The sequence below is a fragment of the Austrofundulus limnaeus genome, unplaced genomic scaffold (genome assembly GCF_001266775.1).
Source record: "Austrofundulus limnaeus strain Quisiro unplaced genomic scaffold, Austrofundulus_limnaeus-1.0 Scaffold525, whole genome shotgun sequence".
In the NCBI taxonomy this organism is placed as follows: Eukaryota; Metazoa; Chordata; class Actinopteri; order Cyprinodontiformes; family Rivulidae; genus Austrofundulus; species Austrofundulus limnaeus.
In genome coordinates, this window is record NW_013952927.1 from 174,737 (window position 1) to 196,665 (window position 21,929).

At 38.6% G+C, this 21,929-nt stretch overlaps 1 protein-coding gene across 1 annotated transcript in view; it reads left to right on the plus strand.

Moving 5' to 3' along the window:
* The window catches only part of lrrc49 (leucine rich repeat containing 49), a 31,170-nt gene that overhangs the window by 4,324 nt on the left and 4,917 nt on the right, over nt 1-21,929 (plus strand). Inside the window, exons 7-16 of the mRNA XM_014026100.1 lie at nt 239-305; nt 3,397-3,540; nt 8,443-8,504; nt 10,647-10,794; nt 12,657-12,740; nt 13,877-14,052; nt 15,153-15,248; nt 18,739-18,973; nt 19,473-19,658; nt 20,077-20,186. Coding sequence (XP_013881554.1) covers nt 239-305; nt 3,397-3,540; nt 8,443-8,504; nt 10,647-10,794; nt 12,657-12,740; nt 13,877-14,052; nt 15,153-15,248; nt 18,739-18,973; nt 19,473-19,658; nt 20,077-20,186 — 1,308 coding nt within the window. The remainder of the gene's footprint in view (nt 1-238; nt 306-3,396; nt 3,541-8,442; nt 8,505-10,646; nt 10,795-12,656; nt 12,741-13,876; nt 14,053-15,152; nt 15,249-18,738; nt 18,974-19,472; nt 19,659-20,076; nt 20,187-21,929) is intronic.

A 21,929-nucleotide genomic window follows, 5' to 3' on the forward strand; every position in this document is an offset into this window, starting at 1 on the left:
GACAGGTCTGGACCACTCGTGAATTTTGTTCGTATCTGAAAAAAGTCTTAGAATATGAAAACATTGGTGAATGCCACAAATTGTCCTAAATCACTCGTACACACAATTTAAAAACAATTCTGTGCGTACGAACGGTTCTTGCATGAGGCCCATTTATTCCTGGAACTGTTCACATTGATAATTGTTTTATTTATAAATGTATTTCAATCTTATGTGGCCTCTTGCTGATCATTTTCAGGATCCACAAAATCTGCTGCCTGGAAAGTCTGACCAAGCTGAACATCTTGGATCTGCATGACAATCAGGTACTGATCTTTGTTTGTTTTTGTTTCTGCAACATGTGTGCATTTAGCTGTGTGTTATTTAGAATTTTTTTTTATAGTTTTTCTACATATCCAATGTGGCGAAGCTGCAAAGTTCAGCAGGTGTTGTTTTCCTCTCGTTCCCTCCTCCTCAGTGTCCTGCCAGATGCAGCTCTGTAAATGTTGGTTTGGAACAGATTTGACAGCAGGAGACTGAACATGCTCCTGTTGTCCACTGTTGTACATATTCAGGACTGGATAAAGCCAAAGTGTTCACCGTCTGTAAGAGAAAAGAACAGCCTTCAGAGCGTTGTTAAGATACGCTCCAAAATAAGAGGGGTCAGCAGAGGGATCTCCATTTCCTGTGGGAGAAACAGGTGCATCGCAAAGGAAGTGTCCCAACAGGACCACTTCCTGTCCACTGACTGTATGTGAATGTCTTCAGGCAGCTGCTATAGCCTCATGCAGGAAGACAATCAGACTCTCTCCTTTATTCCTTCTGCCATCAGTGGCTTAAATGTGATGCTAATCTCTGTTGTGCATATTTATTCCTAATACTTTTTATTTTGTGGGCATGTGTGCCTTTTGCTGATAAAGTTGTCTGCATCCGAATTTGCTAAGTGCTATTTATTTAAAAAAAATCATTATTGTTTTCTTTTCTCATTTTAATTGTAGTTTTTATTAAGGTTTTTAATAGTTTTTTGTATTGTTTATGGCGTTTAAAACTTTATTCACCTCATTTTCAGAAAGCAAAGACGTGAAAACCATTAAAATTTCACAGGCTCATGTCGTGGGTCTACTCCCACAATCATTTCCTCAGTGACCCAAAAATAATTTATTCAACAGGCATAACGTTCTTTTTTTTTTTTTTGTTCCCCCAACGTTGGAAACAGCTTCAAACTGAGACAGATTATAGTGTTCCTGCTAATAATCCCGGTCTAAATCTGTTACTAAGGGCCGGTTGATAGGACCTCCACAACAGAGCCTGACTCAACGGCACTAAAAGCCTGAGAAATCACATGATGTCAAACGAGAACCCAAAYGCTCCTGGAATATGAAGATAGAACAGAAAGGCTTTCTTTGGTCAAATTAGCGAATTGCCAGTTTGCCGCCCACGCTCCTCCTCAGAGAGCTCCTCCAGAGCTCTGGTAAGGCTTCCTCCCTTTCTGCTGTTGGCTGCTCTTTACATGAGCAGGCTTCTCAATTACTGTTCTGTGAGCGCTACAGCTCTGTTATTTTTCCTGATGGAAGATGCTTTGTGTCACCTCGGGCTCTGYGAAAGTCTGTGCCCCGACTAGTTTCTGTAATGCACTTTAACCGTTTTCACGCTGGTGCGGCTGAATGAGTGGCTCTTACAAATGATTGAGAGGACCGTTAGGTAACAAAACCACATGACATCCAGTCTGAGCTACTGGTTTGCAGACACAGACTGTGAAGGAGACCAGGCCAGGTGTTCTTTCAGTTTCTGACATCAAAGCTCCTGTTCTGTGCGCTCAGGTTGCAACACTTATCAAAACTTTAGAAATGTGTTTGACCTGATAAATGCAAATCRTAAAATGTGCAAATTAAGATCCAATCATGACCTATTAAATACAAACTGCTTGACCTGTACCTCCCTGTCTAGCGTTTTTTAACCATTCTTTTTTTGCCCCGTTTGTTATAGCAACAGGCTGGAGCTTTAYTTCCAGATTGCTGGAACTTTTGTAAGGCTGTACTCTCTCTGGGAGCATGCATCTGACCCACARTTAACCTCAGTAACCAAGTCTCTGGGTGTTACCTCTCTTTGTTGAGTAAAGTTAGACAGTACTGTGTAAAAGCTTTAGTCACATATGGGAAAAAATCACTGCAAAGTAAGAATGCTGGTGCATTCACTGGTGCCCATGTCCAGCAGTCACAGCGCGAGGGGCGGGTCGCCCCTCGCACTGTGACTGCTGGATATGGGCACCAGTGACCCACGCGACCCTGAAAAGGAAGAAGCGTGCACAGAAAATGGATGGATGGATGGAAGTACGAATGCTTTCCCAAATCTAAATTCTATTTTTATTGTTTTGTTTTTATGCGTTTACAATTCAAAGCGAAGGAAACAGAGGAGAATTCGAGATCAAATCAGTACAAATCAATATGTCTCCAAAACAGCATCAAATCCTCATGGTAAGCACAGATTTTCAAAGAACTCAGGTTGCTTCAAACATCTCAGAGAACTAACCTCAGATGTAGACTGGCTCAGCTCCTTCTGCCTCCTTATATAATCCCAAACACACTCGATGGTGCTGAGATCAGAGCTCTGTGTGGGCCAGACCATCACTTTCAGGAAGCTACATCTACAGTCAGGGTTGTCGTTTTTTTTAACTTCCTTTTGACATAAACCTGTCCTCCACAATCACACTTTGGCAGCACAAAACGACAGCACTTACAAATGTTCTGATTTTGTGCAAGTGCGCTGAGGAAAATCGATTCTGTTTTGAAGTTGAAACAAAAAGCAAGATCTGATTAATGAACTTCTTTCTTCTTTCCAATTTTTCAAACTTATAAATGTAAACAATTTCAAATTACGTTTGTGAATGTAATCTTTCTTTGCAAGATTATTTTTCAGCACCCCTCTAACCTGTTCCTCTCTGTGCAGCACAGGGTGCAAACACACCAACTCACTGTAAACAGCTTCTGGGGATTTTCCTGAAATGTTGAAAATGTCACAGAGAATCCAGACAGAAAGTTTGAGAAAACAGTGTAACATTTCACAGCTGAGTTGTTCTTAGCTGCATGTTTGGTTTTAKGATTCAAAGGTTCACGCAGGAGTCAGGGCTTGATGAAGAGTAATTGGCTGAAAATAGAGATGTTTAAGCTGCTGTCATATGTGATTCTGAAGTTACAGAAAAGGGACGGAAATTTGTAAACTAAATGATTTCAAAGAGCTTTTTTGAGAAATTTATGGAACAATAGTTGTATTTCTTGAGAAGAGTTTTGACTGTTTGCAATACTTGTGTATTAAACTCGCTTTAGCCAAACCCGCCTCTGTAGATTCAGTTATCTACACTACAGTTTTACATTTTATTGTCATTTTGATTGCTCTTTCTCTCACTGTGTTTTCATATAGATCTGCAGGATAGAAAGCATCTCTCACCTGAGTGAGCTGCAAGTGTTGAACCTGTCAAAAAACCACATCTCCAGAGTGGAGAACGTGCAGGGCCTGGAATCTCTGAGTGAGCTCAACCTTCAGCACAACTGCATCACTGCAGTGGTGAGTTACTTCTTTCTTAATGACGCGTTAAGGTTGCATTCACTGCATGCATGCTATTGTCCCCATTCCTGTAAAAGCACCACCTGCTCAAAGTCAACACACTCATTTATTTATTTATTTATTTATTTATTTATTTATTTATTTATTTATTTATTTATTTATTTATTTATTTAATCAATCAATCAGGGCAGTGCACATTAATGAACAATCTTATACTTCTCTATAGACTGTAAATAAGCCAGATAATAGCATAGATGTTAATGTACATCTGTAGTCCTGAGGCGGGCAGACAAAACAACACAACACAAGATCACAACATACAATATTWAAAAAAAATCCAGACACATATTCAGACAAATGACATTACAACAATGAAATTATTCAGTGATTACATGACTGAGAACTTGCCTGGAAAGATTTAAAAAGCAGCTGAAGAAATATTAAATGACACATAAGTCACCCGAAGACCTGACAAATTCTGGTTGCTCTTCTTGTTTGCCTCAGCTTTGCTGTATTTGTGAGTAATGCATCGCACAGATGCATTGGCTCAGGGCTGTAACAAGCTGATTCCAGAATGTATAAGAGCTACAAATATTTTATTTTCAAATCTTACAGGAAAATAAGTTACAGTATTGTTTTCGGCATTTGGAAAAAAGAGAGAGAGAGAAAAAAGCAAACAGTTTGTTAGAAAATGTTCCCCACAGGATCAGCTCCACTCATCATTTATTATCACATCASTCCATTTGGACTGAATTTCAGACGGCTTGTTTTTTCTGTTATGGGATCACATTTTACATTTTTTACTTGAACAATAAAAACAAACAAACAAACAAAAAAACAACTACAGAAATTTCATCAGTAGAATTAAAGTGTGTGGTATAACGTATCATTGCCTCCCATTGATTTTTCAGTGCAGTGAAAGAGAAACGGAAGGTTCTCAACATGGAAAGTCACTTCCCCTGGTTTCCATAGTTTTAATCTGATAAACAGAGCACTGCAAGCCAAAACAGGCTCCTTCATTTGCATGCAAATCCCCTAAGCCCTTCCCAGCTTATTTTAGGAGGTAAAATATGAAACAAAAACTGAATCCAGTGTTGTATGTTACCTGAAAGCTRTTTCCCTTCACTGTAGCTCTGCTGGCTGCCTACAAGTTCCGAGCACCTAATTATTGGATGTAATGTTTACTTTGATACAGAGGAGAGAAAAAAAATGCAACCCACTGGCAGTTTCATTTTTTCTCTGACTAAATCCTCTGACACAAAGTAAATAACCATCCTCCAGGTGGTTAGGCTTTTCCTTTTTATCAAAGGGAAGGCAGATAACAATTTAAAGTCTGGACATGAAAACAAGCCAAGTTTTTGGTTTTAGACTTGATTATGACTCATGTACGACTCGTGTGGTTGTTTCCTGTGTTTACAAGTCCATCACATTTCTCTGTTTAATGAGTGCCRCAGTGTAAATCCTATTCTTGTCTGAAACGTGTTATTCACGATGAACCTCATCACCTTAGTTATTCAGGAAGAAATGCTTGTTTTGGCAGAAGCAACAAAAAATGAGTTGTCAACTTGAGTAACAATGAAACAATGAAACAAACAAAAACTAAAATACCAGTCTTTGTTTTTAAATTTTAGCTTAGTAACTTGTCTTTTCCTAAATTCCTTGAATTAAGCATCTTTAAAATAGCCTGTAATGCAGTTTAGTAGTTTTACTGTTAATTAGCTAGTTTAAAGCACATGTTGTTTCTGTAACTATAGTGACACAAGTTGTTGCCAATAATTTCTGTATGAATAAACAGTTTTCCCTTAAGTAGAGGCAAATATTGACGTCACATCTAAAACATTTGATTAACTAACAGATAAAGCAATAGTGAACATGTTCTGATTTTTACCAGGTAATTGTTCTAAAGAGAAATCGCAAGTGAAACCAAAAATAAAATCCCGTTCCAAAAACAACCGCAGAACATGTTGATTGACACGTGACCTCTGCCGGGTTCAGTGCAAGGTGGAACATCTGGAGCTGTAGAGCACAATAGCAGAGGCCAGATGTGTGCCAGCTAAGATCACATTGCATGCTTGTTCCATTGAAAGAGCTGTCACACAACTCAACAGCTTGCACTCTGAGAAAAGCCWTTAGCTTCCACGTGTTGGATTTATGCAGCTCTCGTGTCTCTTTGTAACGTGTGTTGTTGCGTGTATCAGACAGCCTGGATGRGAGGCTGCTCTGTGGAGTGATGCCTCTGCCGGTGTTTAGTGTGAAAAACAAAGACACGCAAGCTGTCAGTGACACGAGAGTGGAGCCGGAGTAACAAGGTGGAGGCACGGACGGATTGAAGAATCGACACCCACAGGCAGGCATAAACACATAAACACACACTCACAAAGCAGCACAGCTGCCATGAGCCCTCCCAGTGAATCCCATCAGCTGATTGGTTCTGATCGATCAGGTTGTCTGAAAAAAGCCACCACATTGGTGGGTGATTGTTATGTGGCTCACCAACTCAGTGATGACATCATTCTGTCTGAGACAGGCCTTCTATTTTTAGTCCAAGACAGTATGCTGCAGCTGCTGCTCCACCAGCATCCATACAGCTGCCGACACACACACAGACTGGAGAGATGTGCTTTACATCAGGACTGACTAACATGACATGGATCTTTTTCAAAAGAAAGACTAATTGTTTTTGCAAAACAATTTTTAAAATCCTGCCATTAACAGGAAAACAATAAATGGAAATGGAATTTACAATTTCAGGAAAACCAACCTGTTAAAGCCATAATTGCTGTCAAAATACATGATTTTTTCTGTGGTTTTGATTTTAATTTACATGCTTCTAATACAAATTCTACATCACTGAGTGGTTGAGATTAATGTAATTTAAACTCRTCAGAGTTTTCATAAAAATTGTGTTATAAAACAGCAWATATTCCTTACTTTTGTTTACAACTAAATTCTGTTACCATCAKTTCTTCTGTTAGATTTCATAAAATCTCAGCACAGCTCATTTGCATATGATCTTRGCCCCACCTTTCTCTTTAACACTCTTTAATTTCCTCAATAAAATGACTACGTCTGTCAACTCTCACCCTTGCAGCTTTTAGTCACCATTTCTTTTCTGAAGATTAGAAAATAATTTCACCTTTTTTACTTTTGATCTGTCATATTTGATCTCATTGTTAATCCTCAGGCTCTGTTCCATCAATTTCTTTTAATGACTGAGTATTTGTCGCACACCAAGACTGTGTGTACTCATCAATGTTCAAATGTAAACAAACGACTCGTAATTCTTGGCAACAAAACATAACTGTGCTGTTTTTTTTTTCGTTTATTACAAATGATGATTGACTTTTGGAAATGAATGATCCATAGTGATTACTTTTTTTCATAGATGACACACATTTACAAAAACACTGAAAATTTCCCTATTTTGACAGCTATTGTGGCTTTACACCGATTATAGTTCTTACTGAACAATATTCGTATTTCGCATTTTTTTCCTTTAAATAATGCTTGCTATTCTGATTCCCTTCAGCCAATGTTTGTGAGAATAGCAAATGCAGATTTAAGTTTAAACCTGACAAAAGGGGTCTTTAGTAAAAGGTAGATTTTTTGCATGATCGCTTGTTTACTTGTCAAAAACCCCAAACTAAAATAAAAACATAAAAAATCCAGAACTGTGAGCAAATGTGTAAATCTTGTTGATTATTTTTTGTCATGTTAAAGTTTTACATCCCCCAGTTATCCACCTCCTTTTCTCCTCCTTCACTCTTTTTTATCATCTTGCTGTAATAAGTTAACACATAAATGAATTCTTTCTGAGTCTGTTAAAGTTGAGCTGCAGTGTGCAGGTTCCTAAATGCCGCATGGTGTTCAGCTGTATTTTTCTAACAAAAATACATCTCTGCGCTGTCTGAGCATTAGCCCTGCTGATTCATAAACTAGAAACAGGGCGCCCTTGCCAGCAAAGCTGATTGACCCATTGGTTAACCATTTATTATTCATGTGATGTGCATGAGTGATAGAAAACAGATTTCACAAATGGGACATTTCCTCCAATGAATCTGGCACACAAAGTTAGGTACCCTGTACCTAACATGTATGAGTGTGCTGCAGTGTTTTATTGTTCTCTTCAGGGGAACTAGTGTAGCTTGTTAACAGAGACTGGCAGGAGTGCTGAAGGAGGAAACGGGGCGTTGGCTGTAACCAGGGTGGATGCTGACACAGCTCATTGAGACTGCTGCTGGGAGGGTCCTGTGCAACACGGGCCATCCACACACACACACACACACACATATACACAACCTTGGTCTGGACACTACTGAACATGAAGTACTTCTGTTTGGCGTTTGATTAGCTGCCATGTTTCTGCTTTCGTCTCTGTTTGTTCAGGTCAGCATGCCAGCTGGCCAGCTGCTGCTCTTCCCCCCTGCATTGATTTTAAAACTGAGCATGCCTCTCGTTAAAACCACTCCATCACCTCAAGCAATTTCCATTGGATTTACTCCATTTAGGGATTTTGCATCACAGGGTGAAATACTGTTAGCTCTTTGTGCTACTGGATGTGTAGATGTTCCAGTTAGCATTAGCCTCCTGCAGCAGGAGATCTCTGCAATAGCGCACTCCTCCCCCCTTCCTCTTATTCTCATCAAGCTCGCTCTCTCTCCTTTTCTCTCTCACCATTGCCCCTCCTTTCCATGTGCAGACAAGGCAGCATGCTGTATATGTGTGTGAGTGCATGCGCAGAGTGGATGGGGATGCTGAATGCTAGTGCACAGAGCTACAAGGTGACTGAGAGAATGGAGAGGGAAACAGAGCTGTGACGATGCAGCACCCTCTTCCTGAGCATCTTCTCCTTTATACCTCCACCCATCACTCTGTCTTCCTTCTCTCTCTTTCTCCCTGTAGACTGAGGTGGACCGCCTGCCCTGTTTGCAGCGTCTCTTTCTCAGCTGCAACAACATCATCAGGTAAGAGAGCTTGTGCTGCTTCACTCCCTCCTTCCCACAGAGCAGGGACAGGGATGGTCAGTGCCACGTCCCCTCCCCTGAGACCTGGCAGCTTCTGGAAACACTCACACACAAACTCTCACAGCCACACACTCGGGTTTACTGTAGTGGGCAGTTTTTGTAACACCGACAGCAGTAGCCTGGAGCAGTTTCCTTTTGTTTGATTCTTTATCAGGTTATCTAAGAAAAGCTTTGTTCAATTCTTCAAAGTTATTCAGGAAACAAAGGATCCAAATCTACAAAATAGGTAATTATGACAAATTTGTGGGTTAAATTGATTTACGGAACAGCTGGGAAAGTGAATACAGATACCAAACTGCATTACATATTTTCTCTCAAATCTAATTTTGGGTTTTGCTTTTAATTCTGTCTTCTTCATTTAGCCTGACAGTCAGATTGTAACAGACTGAACTTCACTGAGTGAAGCAGGATGTGGGATTCTGTGAGGGACGGCATCCTTGCCCATGGTCACCTTGGGCTGTGTTAGATCTGACCTGACATTTCATGCCAGCCCAGTTGTTCATGTGTCCGTATTATTCAGCATCAGACGCACAACCACACTGACTTATGACAAGATAAAAGGGAAGCACAACAAAACTTTACAGTGACAGTTTCAGACTTAAATATTTGTTTAACAAACTGTCCTAATTTGCACAAGTAAGTATTCTTAGTTTTAATTTTTTTATTATATCTATATTTTAAAATTAAAACCTTGTATCTGATTGTGTGTATAAAGTAGAAGTCTAGAGTTCTGGTGTGTGTGCCTTTTTGTTGAGGTGTAATGCTTATAGGACATCAGTTGTGCTCTGTTGCTAGGTAGAGACGAAGCACACTCATCTGTTTGGTGKGCTCCTCAAAGACCTCAGAGCAAAGATCTTAAATATGTTTCAGGAAATATTACTGTAACAAATTATATAATGTACTTCTGTGTAAAAATGATATAATGTGCTTTTATTTATAAAGTTGTGGTGACTGAATGATCAAACTAAAATCTAAACGGTTTCAGCCACATCATAATCTTTACAAACAGCTCACATATTTCTTATATTCAGTTTTARTTGGACATATTTACCTTTTATAACTTTTTTTTTACATTTAGCATAATATAATTATTGCAAAATCAAAACAATCATAGGTATAAAGAAGTTGGTTTGGTGACACAAAGCACACAAAAAGTATTTGAAGGAGCCAATCCAAAACAAAAAAACAAACAAAAAAACCTATTAAGTGGTTCATATTTTGCTAACAGACAGACAAACTAACACACAYAGAGACAGCCTGGTGCAATTGCATGATTGTTTGTCTTTCATGGCAGCAGACCTTAACAAAAACGGAGCCATTTATGATTTTCTTTTTATGACATGATTTTTTTAACATAAAATTGTTTTTTTTAAATTATTTTTATAAAGTTTTATTTCTTCCTTCTTTTTTGCTGCTGCACAGTATATTGGTATGACTGACAGCGGAAACCTGCAGGACTAATTCACTCTATTTTGCTGAYCTGTAAAAGAAATTTCATAAGAGTCGAAATAAAAGCGCTATTTCATTTTTGAAGGTTAAAATTAAAAAGAAGGAGCCAATCACCCTCTTAAAACCTGCTAGAAATTATTTTTTTTACTGTTGTTACATCATGAGAATTAAAAAAGAGCTACTAGACAGAGAGTTTCAAAAACAAAGAGCAGATTTTTTAACCATTTTCCAGCTTTAAAGAAAAGTTAACTATATTTAATAATTATCATTTTTTTTAGCAAACGCTGCAGCTTCTAAAACAAGTTAAAGAAAATGAGATGAATCACCTGAACCTGCTTTAGTACTCAGTACAAACAAATATCTAACATGTTTTGTATCAAAAAGGTAGGAGGCTGGGAGCATGGTGAGTTCCAGGTTTCTGACTCACCAAGGTTGTGATCAGAAATGAGTAAAGATATAATCTCCACTTCCTCTCCTGGTATGGCTCTACTTTATTAGAATAGCTTCAGGCTGCCAGAGTACCTGCTGCATTATCCATTTATTATGGTATGTTTTAGCAAAAATGTGAGCCATGTATTTTTTAGTGTTGCTAGGCATAATATGTGAGAACTCATGTTGTTTCTTTGTTTGTAGTTTTGATCAGCTAGGCTGCCTCGGAGAGTCACACTCCCTTTCTGAGCTCACCCTGGATGGGAATCCTGTAGCCCTGGAGACATGGTACAAGCAGGCCGTCCTGCGCTGTGTGCTTCATCTGAAACAGCTGGACATGAAGCGCATCACAGTAAGACTCAACCTACAAGTTTACTGAAGCCTTTTAGCTTGTTTGCAAGAGATAAATTATTATGGTAAATTAAATTTAATTGACTTTTAAGTAGAATTTATGCAACTGAAAAAAAAATCTGGATTTGATCGTCCAAATATAAACATGTTCATGAGCGTTTAATGCTTTGTTGTTAAATAGGACTTGTTTAAATGGGTCAGTGGCTTTASTGCAACATTAGGATAAGCATTTACACTACGTACTGTATTTTTTCACATTAGCAAAACAACGTTTTTTTTACTTTATTTTTTTACAACAGATGAGGTCATTATATTTAAACTGCGTGCCAGAAAAGTGCTACAGTGAATTATTGTCATGTATTTAGAAGATGTCAAGCAGGAAGCACCCAAGTCTGAGCTTGTACTTTAAAGGAATTCGAAAATCCCACACACCTTGCCCTCAAAACATWGTTCTGTTACATCCCAAAAAAACTTATCTGAAATTATCTCAAATTTCATCTTTTATGGTCATGTTTTTTCTTGATTTTTAAGGTGGAAATTAATACATTAACGAAGAAYAGAAATGCGTGATTCAAAGAAAAAAGGCACTTTTTAGATTGGTTTGTTTATTGCAATAAGCAACAGACGTTAACACAGAGCCATCAGCTATACTGTTAGTTTCAACATACAGTTCAGATCCTATTCTGTTTCACATTTCAGTGTTTTTTTTTTTTTGTTTTTTAGCAATGAGAAATGATCTTTGACCTCAGCTGATTCCTTGTGCCTTCACTGCACCACAGTGTCCCAAATCTGTCAAGGCCTTACAAACTGCAGATAAAATTAGCCCATAATAATCAGCGGTGAAGGTTAATATTGCCACAACAAATAGAGGACTTTCAAAGTGCCCATAAACTCACATTGCAGAAAAAAACTCTGATTTAGTTTAAATACTGCAGATGATAAAAAAAATTGTCAGTAATACCAGGGCAAAAAATGGTTTATACATAGGACATATTTTTTTCACTGTGCATACAAATATTTTACAAATATGTTGCCTCAATTTATTCATTCGAGGCGTTTTTTTTGGTTTTAGGTTAAAACAAGTAAAACAGTTTGAGTTTACAGTTTATTTGGAAATGCTTAAGTTCAGGGGTGGGCATCGAGGGCTGCAGCCCTGCATGTTTTACTTGTTTCTCTGCTCCAACACACCAGATTTAAATGAATGGATGATTATCAGGCTTCTGTAGAACTTGGAAGAGGTAATTCAATGACTGAATCAGCTGTGTTGGAACAGGGAAAAAAGTAAAACATGCAGGGCTGCGGCCCTCAAGGACCAGGATTACCCACCACTGCTTCAGTTCCTATGAACCCTAACATAAAAAATAATAACCTAACAGAATTTTACTGACATGCATCTTAAAAAAACCCCAAAACATTTGCATTATTGTATTTAAGTTTTTTCTAAACCTCCCTGAGTGTCTTCTCAGTACCTGAAATCATTGCCCTGCCTCTGCTGAATGACTTAGTTTAGCCTCTGTTGATTGCACTGCTGCGTTGTCACTGCTCGCTTTCCACAGATAAATATCCCCTTCCTCTTAGTCGGCACTCTTTTAGATTGTGTCGGCAGCAATGCATTCTGGGAGCTCTGCCTTTCCACAACAGCTGGGCTCAGTTTATCTGAGATTGAAAATCAGACAGATAATCCTGTGATACCAGCCGGCTGATGTGAGGATTCCTCTCAGCCTCCATTGTGGTCAATATTTGGTGTGGAAACCAGTCTTCCAGACAGTGTTTTTTATGTTTCCCCCTCATCCCCCCCTTTCTTGAATAATTTACAACTCATGAATGGAGCGAGACTCTGATTGCACCAGCTATCCTTTTCAGGACGAGGATCGGCGCATGGCAGGTGTACAGGCTCGAAAAGAGGAGGAAAAGAAGAAGGAGAGTCACAAACAGACCATTCATAAGGTACCGCTTTAATCTGCAATTCTCTTGTTTTTTTTTATCTTACTGGAACAGATTTACAGTAAATATATTTATTTCCATATTGTAGAATAGTRAGATGTGTCAAAACAGGTCCAGGGCTTGTTTGTTAAAAATGAATTAGTGTTGTTTTTGGTATTTGTTGGGAATGTTTTAAACTTCTTGAAGGAGCTTTGAATGTTATCTTTTAAAATGTTAATAATGAATAAATCATAATTTTGTTGAAAGTTTCTTCTAAATGKAAGGAGTATTTCATTTGAGAGCAACAAATGTTTGCGTCTTGGCTGTTCCTTTTTTAATCTTTATCTGCATTTTTTTTTCTAAATGTAAGCAAGCTCTAAAATACTTTTTATTTAATTTTTTATTTGTTTTTGGCTGGTTTGTACTGTAAAAGCTTTCCCCTTTTTTATGTCTTCCATCCTATATCCTATGGGCAAGGGTGTGTACTTAACACTAATGCATTGTGATTGTTTATATTTGTATTTTTTTTTTTACTTTTGCATTTTTTTATATGATGCAGCACAACTTTTGAGAAATGTGTWTTTAAGTCAGACAGATGTACACAGACAGGAGAGCCCTGTATGCAAAACACACTTTAATTCTTCAAATGATCTAAAATGTTTTGTTTTCTGCCCTCACACACCTCTTGGCATCATGCGATTATGTGTGTGTGAGTCTTTAGAGAGGGACTCACTGCAGATCTCACTGTCCAATAGTAAACTACTGTAACCCGTACTAATCCCTGTTGTTCTGAAAATGTTACACTGAATATTGTAGACATGGAGAAGTTCCTAAGGGCAAAGACTCATTCTGACAATTGAGCTTAAATGATTTAAGTAAACAGCTGAGAAGTGTTAAGTTATTTTTTTCTGCAGCAAATKTCAGTTGTAATTAAATCAAGTCAGCTTCATCAACAAATGCACATTTTAGATCCAATTTAAGTAAGTGCTCAATTAGAGTAATCAAAATATAACTAGATTTGATAGATTCTTCAACAGTAAGAAAATAAACTGGAAACAAAGGTSTGAACTCATCACCGAGGTTATATATATTTTATTGTACTCCTGTTCAAAGAGAACCTAACCCTCCTTTGTGTTTTGTGTCTGTTTGCTCTGTTCAAGGAGAAGCGCCGTCTTGCAATCCGCAATGCAGCCCAGCAGTGGGAGGACATCATGGCCAACTTGGAGCTRCTTCCAACAAATGGCACGAAGGAGGATGTTAGTCCGGAGAGCAGCCCCGCTCACAGCCCCGCTCAGACTAACGGCCTTGCACAGGAGCCTTTTCCAGAAGAAACAAAGTACGTGCAGCATGACACTTTTTTTTTATGAAGCACCTGTTTTTGGAAATACCACATTTTTTGCAAAGCAAAGTGTGTTTCCATCAGTGAATTAAGAGCCATGCAGTAATTGATATGACATTTTAAAAGCTTAGCTCTGGTCACTGAAACATCCTGTTTTGATTCACATTAAATATCACAACAAAGATAGATTTTTTTACAGATATGTTGCTCTCTGAAAGATAATTCCTTTAGATCTTTCTRAAGAGCCAAACATTTTGATATAGATATGCTCCTTTGAGATTAACTATAATCAGCTTAGCATTGCCTTCCTCCAACTGCCGGTAAAAACATGTGACCTTTATGGGAAGAATTGTGCAGTATATAAATGTTATCTTGGCAGCGGGCTTTGAATGAATCAGCAACTTTTGAAGTGCTTGTGACATGCATTTTCTACAAAACAAAAAGTGGAAGAAAACATTGCAAACATTTGACAAATTTTACCCATTTTACCACTCAACTGACCATTTTTTGTTGAACTTAGCGCAGCCAAAGTGAAACAGGAAGTGWTGTCAAAAGGGAACTCCCCCTATTTGTTTATCGAGACAATATTGTTTGAATTCTAACTCCCCGTCATTTCTCTGTGATAGTGACTCAAAATAATCTAAAGAAACATACGATTTTTCACTACTGTCAGTGTTTTAGCCATTGTGGTAAAGTTCTGCTTACACACAGGCGTTCCCCTTTGTCATCACTTCCTGTTACTGCACATGCAAATATTTCCACAACTTTTCTCAGTGAAATTTTATTTGCTATACATTATTAATGTTATCTATCCAAACAAAGCATTTTTTAAATCATAAAAATTCAATGTGACAGGTACTTTAAGACAATTTAACAAAACAGATAGAAGGAGAAACATTTAGACTGATAACATGACAAAAGAGTTAGACACTTGTTTACATCCACAAAGTAAAGATATCCTAAAATGCATTGTTGGTTTGATTCTAATTATAAAAAAAATCTTTTTTTCTACATTGAATGTCTTATATTTTTATTAGCACGAGCTGTTAAAACAATGGATTGTATTGTTGCTGAGGGAACCTGTTTGATGTTTMCAGACGGGTGAGCCCAGGTTCAGGACCAGAACGACCATCAGGGCCAACAGAGAGCAGACTGCGCACCAACAGCCATCCAAACAGCCCACGTGATTCAAAGTAAGACAAACAAGCTCTCTTTGTCCACTCTGCTCATTAGATCTTTTTTTTGTTTTACTGTGCCTGACAAAAAAAATCATGTCATCMAGTCTAATTAGATGTAATTTAAGTGTGGTTTCAATCCTATCTGCTCATATTACCTTTCACTTGCATTATTGTTCGACTACTTTTCTCATAAATGTTTCTGAATATTCCCAGTTGTTTTAATAAGACTGTTTGAGTTTAGAGGTGGTCAAATGATCCTCATTTAAAACACAGGCTGATTCTCTAATAAGACATTTAATCCTTGCAGCAGCTGCTCTGTCAAACCCATCATAAAATATTCCTGAGCAACACAGTCACCCCTTTATTTACCTCAGGGACAGAGGGCTCAGCTGCTCGTGCACTCTTTAAGCTCTCTGCCACAGTAAATGCATGCAGGTCTAAGATATTTAAAGGCAACTTTGTCCGGCAGGGTTTCTAGCACGATATTAGAAGGTCTCTAATGCGACTGTCGTCGCCTGATATTCTCCTCTGCAGAGAGTGATACCAGATCTAAACGAGTTATGAGAGGGAGGGCTGAGATGAAAGCAAGGGCTGTGTCAGCAGCTATTATTACATGTTCAAAGACTGCCTTTCCTTCCTGCCCCACAATATAAAAAATGGCCCCAAAGCAAAATCCTTTTGTGGCAAAAGCTGTCTTTTATTAGGGTCTGTTGTAATTTCAGTAATGCTGCTCAACAGGTTGAGGTGAAGAAAAACAAATCAGCTCAGTCTAATGTTTACAAGCTGCACAACTTTGAATTGTATTGTATGACTGAATGCCATGGGAATTTGCAACCCTAGTAGGAACTAACTTGAAATAGAAACAAGATCTTTGACTAAAAGGTCAAAAGGTAAAATTTTCTAAACGAACCATCGTTTTGTTCAACAGTGTGGGGTTTTTCTGGTGSCCTGTAATGCCACATGATGAAAGAATTTCTAATTATTCTCTGCCACTGAGATCATAAATAGACATCATGTGTGAATTTATAACTTTTTAGCTCCTTGAACCTTTTTTGTCCTTCCTGCCATTGCTCATCAAGCCCTTGGGGGCGATTTGTTCTTACGTCCACAGAGACAGTGTCATTTATAATCCCGACACTCCAGAATAAATGACTGGGCTAACAGATTCTTTATTCCTTTCATGATTTAGGTCAACATCTGGAAGATCCACACACCTGGATCCGCTCTGTGATGGCCAGAGTAGCATTAAATATTAGCCAATGTTATGGTGTCAGTGCAAAGGGGCAGAAACACCACAAGGATTGAAACATAAACTAAGTTTGTGAAAGAAAAACTTCCCATATGGGCTTCTTAATCATTTCCTTCATTTGTCTTATGTAGAACCATTTTGCTTTTGTTACATTTAAATTTTATGGCTTCAATTTTTAAAATACTTTAGATGAAAGACAAAATTCATTTCAAGAAAAGAACGATGTCATCTCTGCTTGATGTTAGTTACTGCAGTTTGGTGACAAATTGGAGTGAGAATGGAGTTCATGTTGACGCCACTTTGATTTTGATAGTGTTGTTTTGTTTTTTTAATTTATGGGTATGTAATCGTTTTCATTGCCGAAGTTCAACTGTGATGGGGTCCCAACTTTTCCCCATTTGTGAACAATTAACCCCCCCCCCCCCACACACACACACCGTCAGGTTTTTAGGGGACATAAATGTAAGAAAGAGGTGAGCAACGAGTTTAGAAGGATTCTAAGATCCTACATCAACAGATGGGTTAGGAAGACTTCACTTCTTGTTTTCACTTTTAATGATATGTTGGAATGTTGTGTTGGAATGACACAAGCTCAGACAGGGTGACTGCTTCCCGTTATTTTAGGCCGCTGTAGATGTGCACGATTTGTCTTTGGAGGGATTTAGTTTGTGAGCGATGACTGATGTCATTTTAATAATCCGTGAGATGGAACTGGCTGAATTAGATTGATAGTCTGTTGTTGCCAGGGATTCTTTGTGTCATTTTCACTGCCTTGTCCTCTTCTCTCAGCATTTGTTTGTAAGCCAGTGTGTAATGGAGTTCAGGGCGACCTGGCAGCCATTCAGCACCGATGATGAAGGAACACTGTGTGACAGTGCAGTGTTTGGATGACACACTTCCAGTTGCAGAGACGTTACTCTCATTTTTGTTGCTTCTCAATATAAAACCCTCCAACTCTCCAACTCCTTCTGATTTTACTACTATAACTATATTTTTACTGGATGGGAGTAGTGTGCTGCGTGTGGGCTGGATAAAGACATGGACTAAGACAAAGAGTTGTTCGTTTCTTGGTATGCATCCTTGAATCTTCAGATAAAAACATTTTCTGTCAGTAATCTTACAGTTTATGGTGTAACTTTGTCTGATTTTTTACCATGTCCTGCAACACTTCAACTATTAATACTCAGTGGTTTCATAAGTTGTAATAATTCAAGGCTGGAGTTACCCTCTGCAGCATATACTGTTTATGTGATATACTCTTGTGAAATAATGCAGAATTTAATAAAACATACCAACTATTACTGTTATTACTTATCAAAGCAATCAACACATTGGGCAGATTTTTACTAATAAAGCATTGATTTCTGAATTTTTTTATTATATATATGTAAAAAAACTTTAACTTCTCAGTTATAAGAATTAGTTTTCATTTTCCACACACATAATTTCAGAACTTACCAAAAGAAATAAAAACACTGACCTGTATTTGCACAGTCTGCTAAAGAGCTATCATCGTTCATTTCTTCATTTGTTTATTTCTTTACTTCTTGCACCACTTATGGCAACTCCTTTTTAATAAATTATTTCCTTAGTTCTACAACCTGTTAATCTGTTGTTAGTGGAGTTTTTTTTGTTGTTGTTGCTTTTTGCTATGGAGAATAAAGTATTTTTCTGATTCGTAGGGGGAATTTGTAATTCTTTTTCAACCTGTAGCAAACGTTCCCTTTTTGCTCTACAGCACAAACCAAATGTTTGTCTGTGACTTCAACAAATTCAAACACACACTTTCCACAGCTTGGTCTCAACAAGAATCTTGGATTAGTCCTCTGTAATCAAAGGATTAGTCTCATCACTTTAGCTCTCAGTTATGAACTGATTGGGTGAGTGCGAAATTTGAACAGATGTAATTAGTCTGTTGGCGGGACTGAAACTCAAAATGATCAGTTATTAGTGGCATGCAGCTAGCAGCCATCTGATGTCCTGCTGCAGAGAGACATCTCCTGACGTTCAGCAGACTAAAAAGGCTGACTTCGTGGAGTCAGACAGAGGGATTATATCAGCTTCAGACTTGCTCAGATTCAACTCTATTATCAGGAAGAAACATTTTACCTGTAGTTTGCACTGATATATGTACTATCTAAAATTTCAAGTAGCATCACTTTTGACACAGGCAGTCTCCAGCTTTTCCTCATAGCAACAAATGGTGGGCGCTCACTACAAAACTACAGCGAGTGTTTTGTGTGTTTTGCTTTGCAGGCCTGTGGAGACAGGGAGCGGCAGCGTTCAGAGCTTGTCCTTGTCTGACAGTCACCTCGCAGAGCTTGACGGAGACACCTTGCGCTTATTCGGTCTTGGAGCCCTGGAGGCCCTGGAGAGGGGTTGGGGTGCCCAGACCGCTGGTGCTGTCAACGTCATCACTTTCCGCTACATCAACTTTGACGCCATTGTACCCACGCTGTCAAGAATAAGGGTGAAGTTCCCAAATCTGTCGGTGAGGCTGGATTAAATTCATAGTGATCACAAAAAATCATCTAAAAATAAAAAGTGCATATTTATATGCATTTCGGCATGACTTGAAAAGTGGCACCTGCTGTCTTTTAATGAGTAAACTCTTACATAAAACCATTTGTTACTTTTAGAATTACATTACAATATTCGAGTGTTTATTTGCTAAAGTAATCTAACATAACTTATAGTTGATGATGGTAGATATGTTGTTATAATGTTTAGCTGCCAGCACAACACTTTCAGATTATTTTGTTTGTTTCATTATATAATCCTTATAAACTCTTTAGAATCCTTTTGGTGAAAAAATGATGAACACTGCTGATATAATTTAGCAGAGCAAGAAGTCAGAGACAGCTACTGATTTGTGCTTTAATTACACATAACTGATGTTTTCCACTCAGCCACTCTGATCTCACTGTTTCTCATAATCAGCTTATGCTCTTAACTGTAGCTGAACCACGGCTTGTTTTTTCCACTGATAGCATCTGATCTTCTTGGAGACCAACATCAGCCGTCTCCCACAGCTGGCAGCCCTGGCTCAGGTCAGACGTCTGGACCAGCTTACCATCCACTCAGAAGGCAACCCAGTGCTCAGCCTGGCTCTGTGGCGCTCCTTCATCATCTACAGACTCCACCACTTCAACCTGCAGAGGATCAATGGCCAGGAGGTCAGAACTGATTAGAGCTTTGACTTTTATTTCTAAATGCTCACCTCTCACGTTTTGTTTTAGTTGAAAGTTGATGCAGAATTTGTTTGGTGGGGTGGTTGAGTGCGTCTGTGGGGGTGTTCATATACTTGCTGTCATTTAGATAAGAGATATTTCTCTCCTGCTTTTCTGACTACTGAAGTTTATCTTGTTTAACCACACACACAAAAAATAAAGMAAACAAAACAAAAAATCCCCCACATTTTTAGCACCATATATTTTTATTGCATGCTTGTTTTATTTTTTTCTACAAATAGAAATTATAAAGTGACCTAGTTGAAAGTTTTCTGCTGTCCGCCTGCCTCTGCTGTTGAAGTACAAATGAGAAAGCCAGTCAGTGACRTATCCAGCGCCTGTGCTGTGTGTGTGTTGACATTAGGTGACCATGAATGAYGTGATTGCTGCAGAGCGAGTGTTTGGGACACTGGGTCACATAGCAGCCACCGAAACTCCACACTGCCGGCTCCTGCTCCTCCTAGAAGAGTCCAGGTGAGACCCGGATGGTTGAACGGACTGTTTGACKCTGTGCAGAGTTTGTTTGGACGAATCAAGAAGGTTTGGATTCTTAYACGAGCTCCAGTTTCTGAATATTTAGACATGGCTACGTGTGTGTGCATGTCTGTGTGTAGCGTCTTTTGTATACTGTACATTTGTGTGTGTGTGTAACGTTCAGTCAGGGCCTGGCACACAGGAGCCAGGGGATTTAGACTGAGTGTCTCAGGGTAAGGGTGGGTATTTGGCACTATGATGCAAACATTCCTTCCACTCAAACACCCCTTGAGGACTGTCACTCTGGCCCAATAAAAAAAAAATTTCAAATCAAAAATATGATAACCTTAACAGACATAAGATATGTAATGACTGTAAAGGACTTGACATTAAAAACAACAAAGTTATGTTGTAAAGTAAAACGGTCTTACTGTTCTGTTGGTTTAGTTAAACCGTGTTTGTAAGAAACTGTGTAACCTGTACATCTAATTAGTTAAACTTCTACTGTAATAATTATTTATAAAGTTATTCAAGACTTTCTGCTGGTGGAGGGCAGCGACATTAAAGTGCAGCTGTAAAATCTGAGAATGCTTGGGTCTAATAAAATAAAAAATATGTTTAATTTTTTAAAATCGAGTAAAAAAAATTGCACGATAGAACAAAAACAATGTCGGCACGGTTTCTCTGTTGGTAAAGCTGTTGCCGCTCAGCAAGAAGGTTGCCGGTTCGAATCCCAGTCGGGGACCTTTCTGGGTAGAGTTTGCATGTTCTTACCCTGCAGCGGTGGGTTTTCTCCAAGTACTCCAGTTTCCTCGAAAAGACCAAAAATATGACTGTTAGGCAAACTGGGAACTCTAAATTGTCCCTAGGCACGAGTGGGAGTGTGAATGCTTGTTTGTCTCTGTGTGTCCCTGTGATGGACGTGGAACCTGCTCAGGGTGGACCCCGCCCCTCACACAGTAAAGGCTGGATAGGGGCACCAGTGACCCCCATGACCCTGAAAGGAAGAAKCAGGTAAAAATGAYGGATGGWTGGATTGTTGGATARTAAAAAAACAATGCCTAATGCATCTTCCAGCGGTAAATAACCATATACGTTTTGCACATGTCATGCTAAAGGAGACACTTTTGCCAACAGAGCTTCTATAAATGATATTTTACTCACAGTTGATTAGTTTGGGTTTGATTTGAATGAAACTTGATCAGACTGTCTGAGAAAAATCATGTTCAAAGTAAATGCACATGTCAAAGAGATTCACGTTATACTGTACGTTCCCATTTTAGCATGTGTGTTCTGTTACATTGTTCAGTGGGTTGAAAGCCTTGCTGAGGGGTCAAATTTCCTGCAGAGGTCAGGGAGTTAAAGAGGTCATCACATTCCCAGGGTGAAGATTCATCCCCTCTGGGATGCTGCTGCTGCTGCTGCTGCTGCTGCAAGGTGTTCAGGATGTTTTCTTCTGCTCCGGCAGCAAATTTTTAGCACAGAAGCTTAAGCTCTTATTCAGTTGTCACATCCTTTAAATATTTTAGCAAAATGTATATTTATATATAATTCACCTAAACCTTTGATGCCATTTTTGTCAGATCAACCAGGATTGATGATGCTTCCAATCTCATTAAATAGAAACATGGAGATTTTTCTGTCTTTATTAATTGATCTCATCATCCTCTGAAAATTTTTACTATACAGTGAGTTTAAACTGCAAACAAGGGAGGTGCATTTACAACAAATCAGTTATTTAGT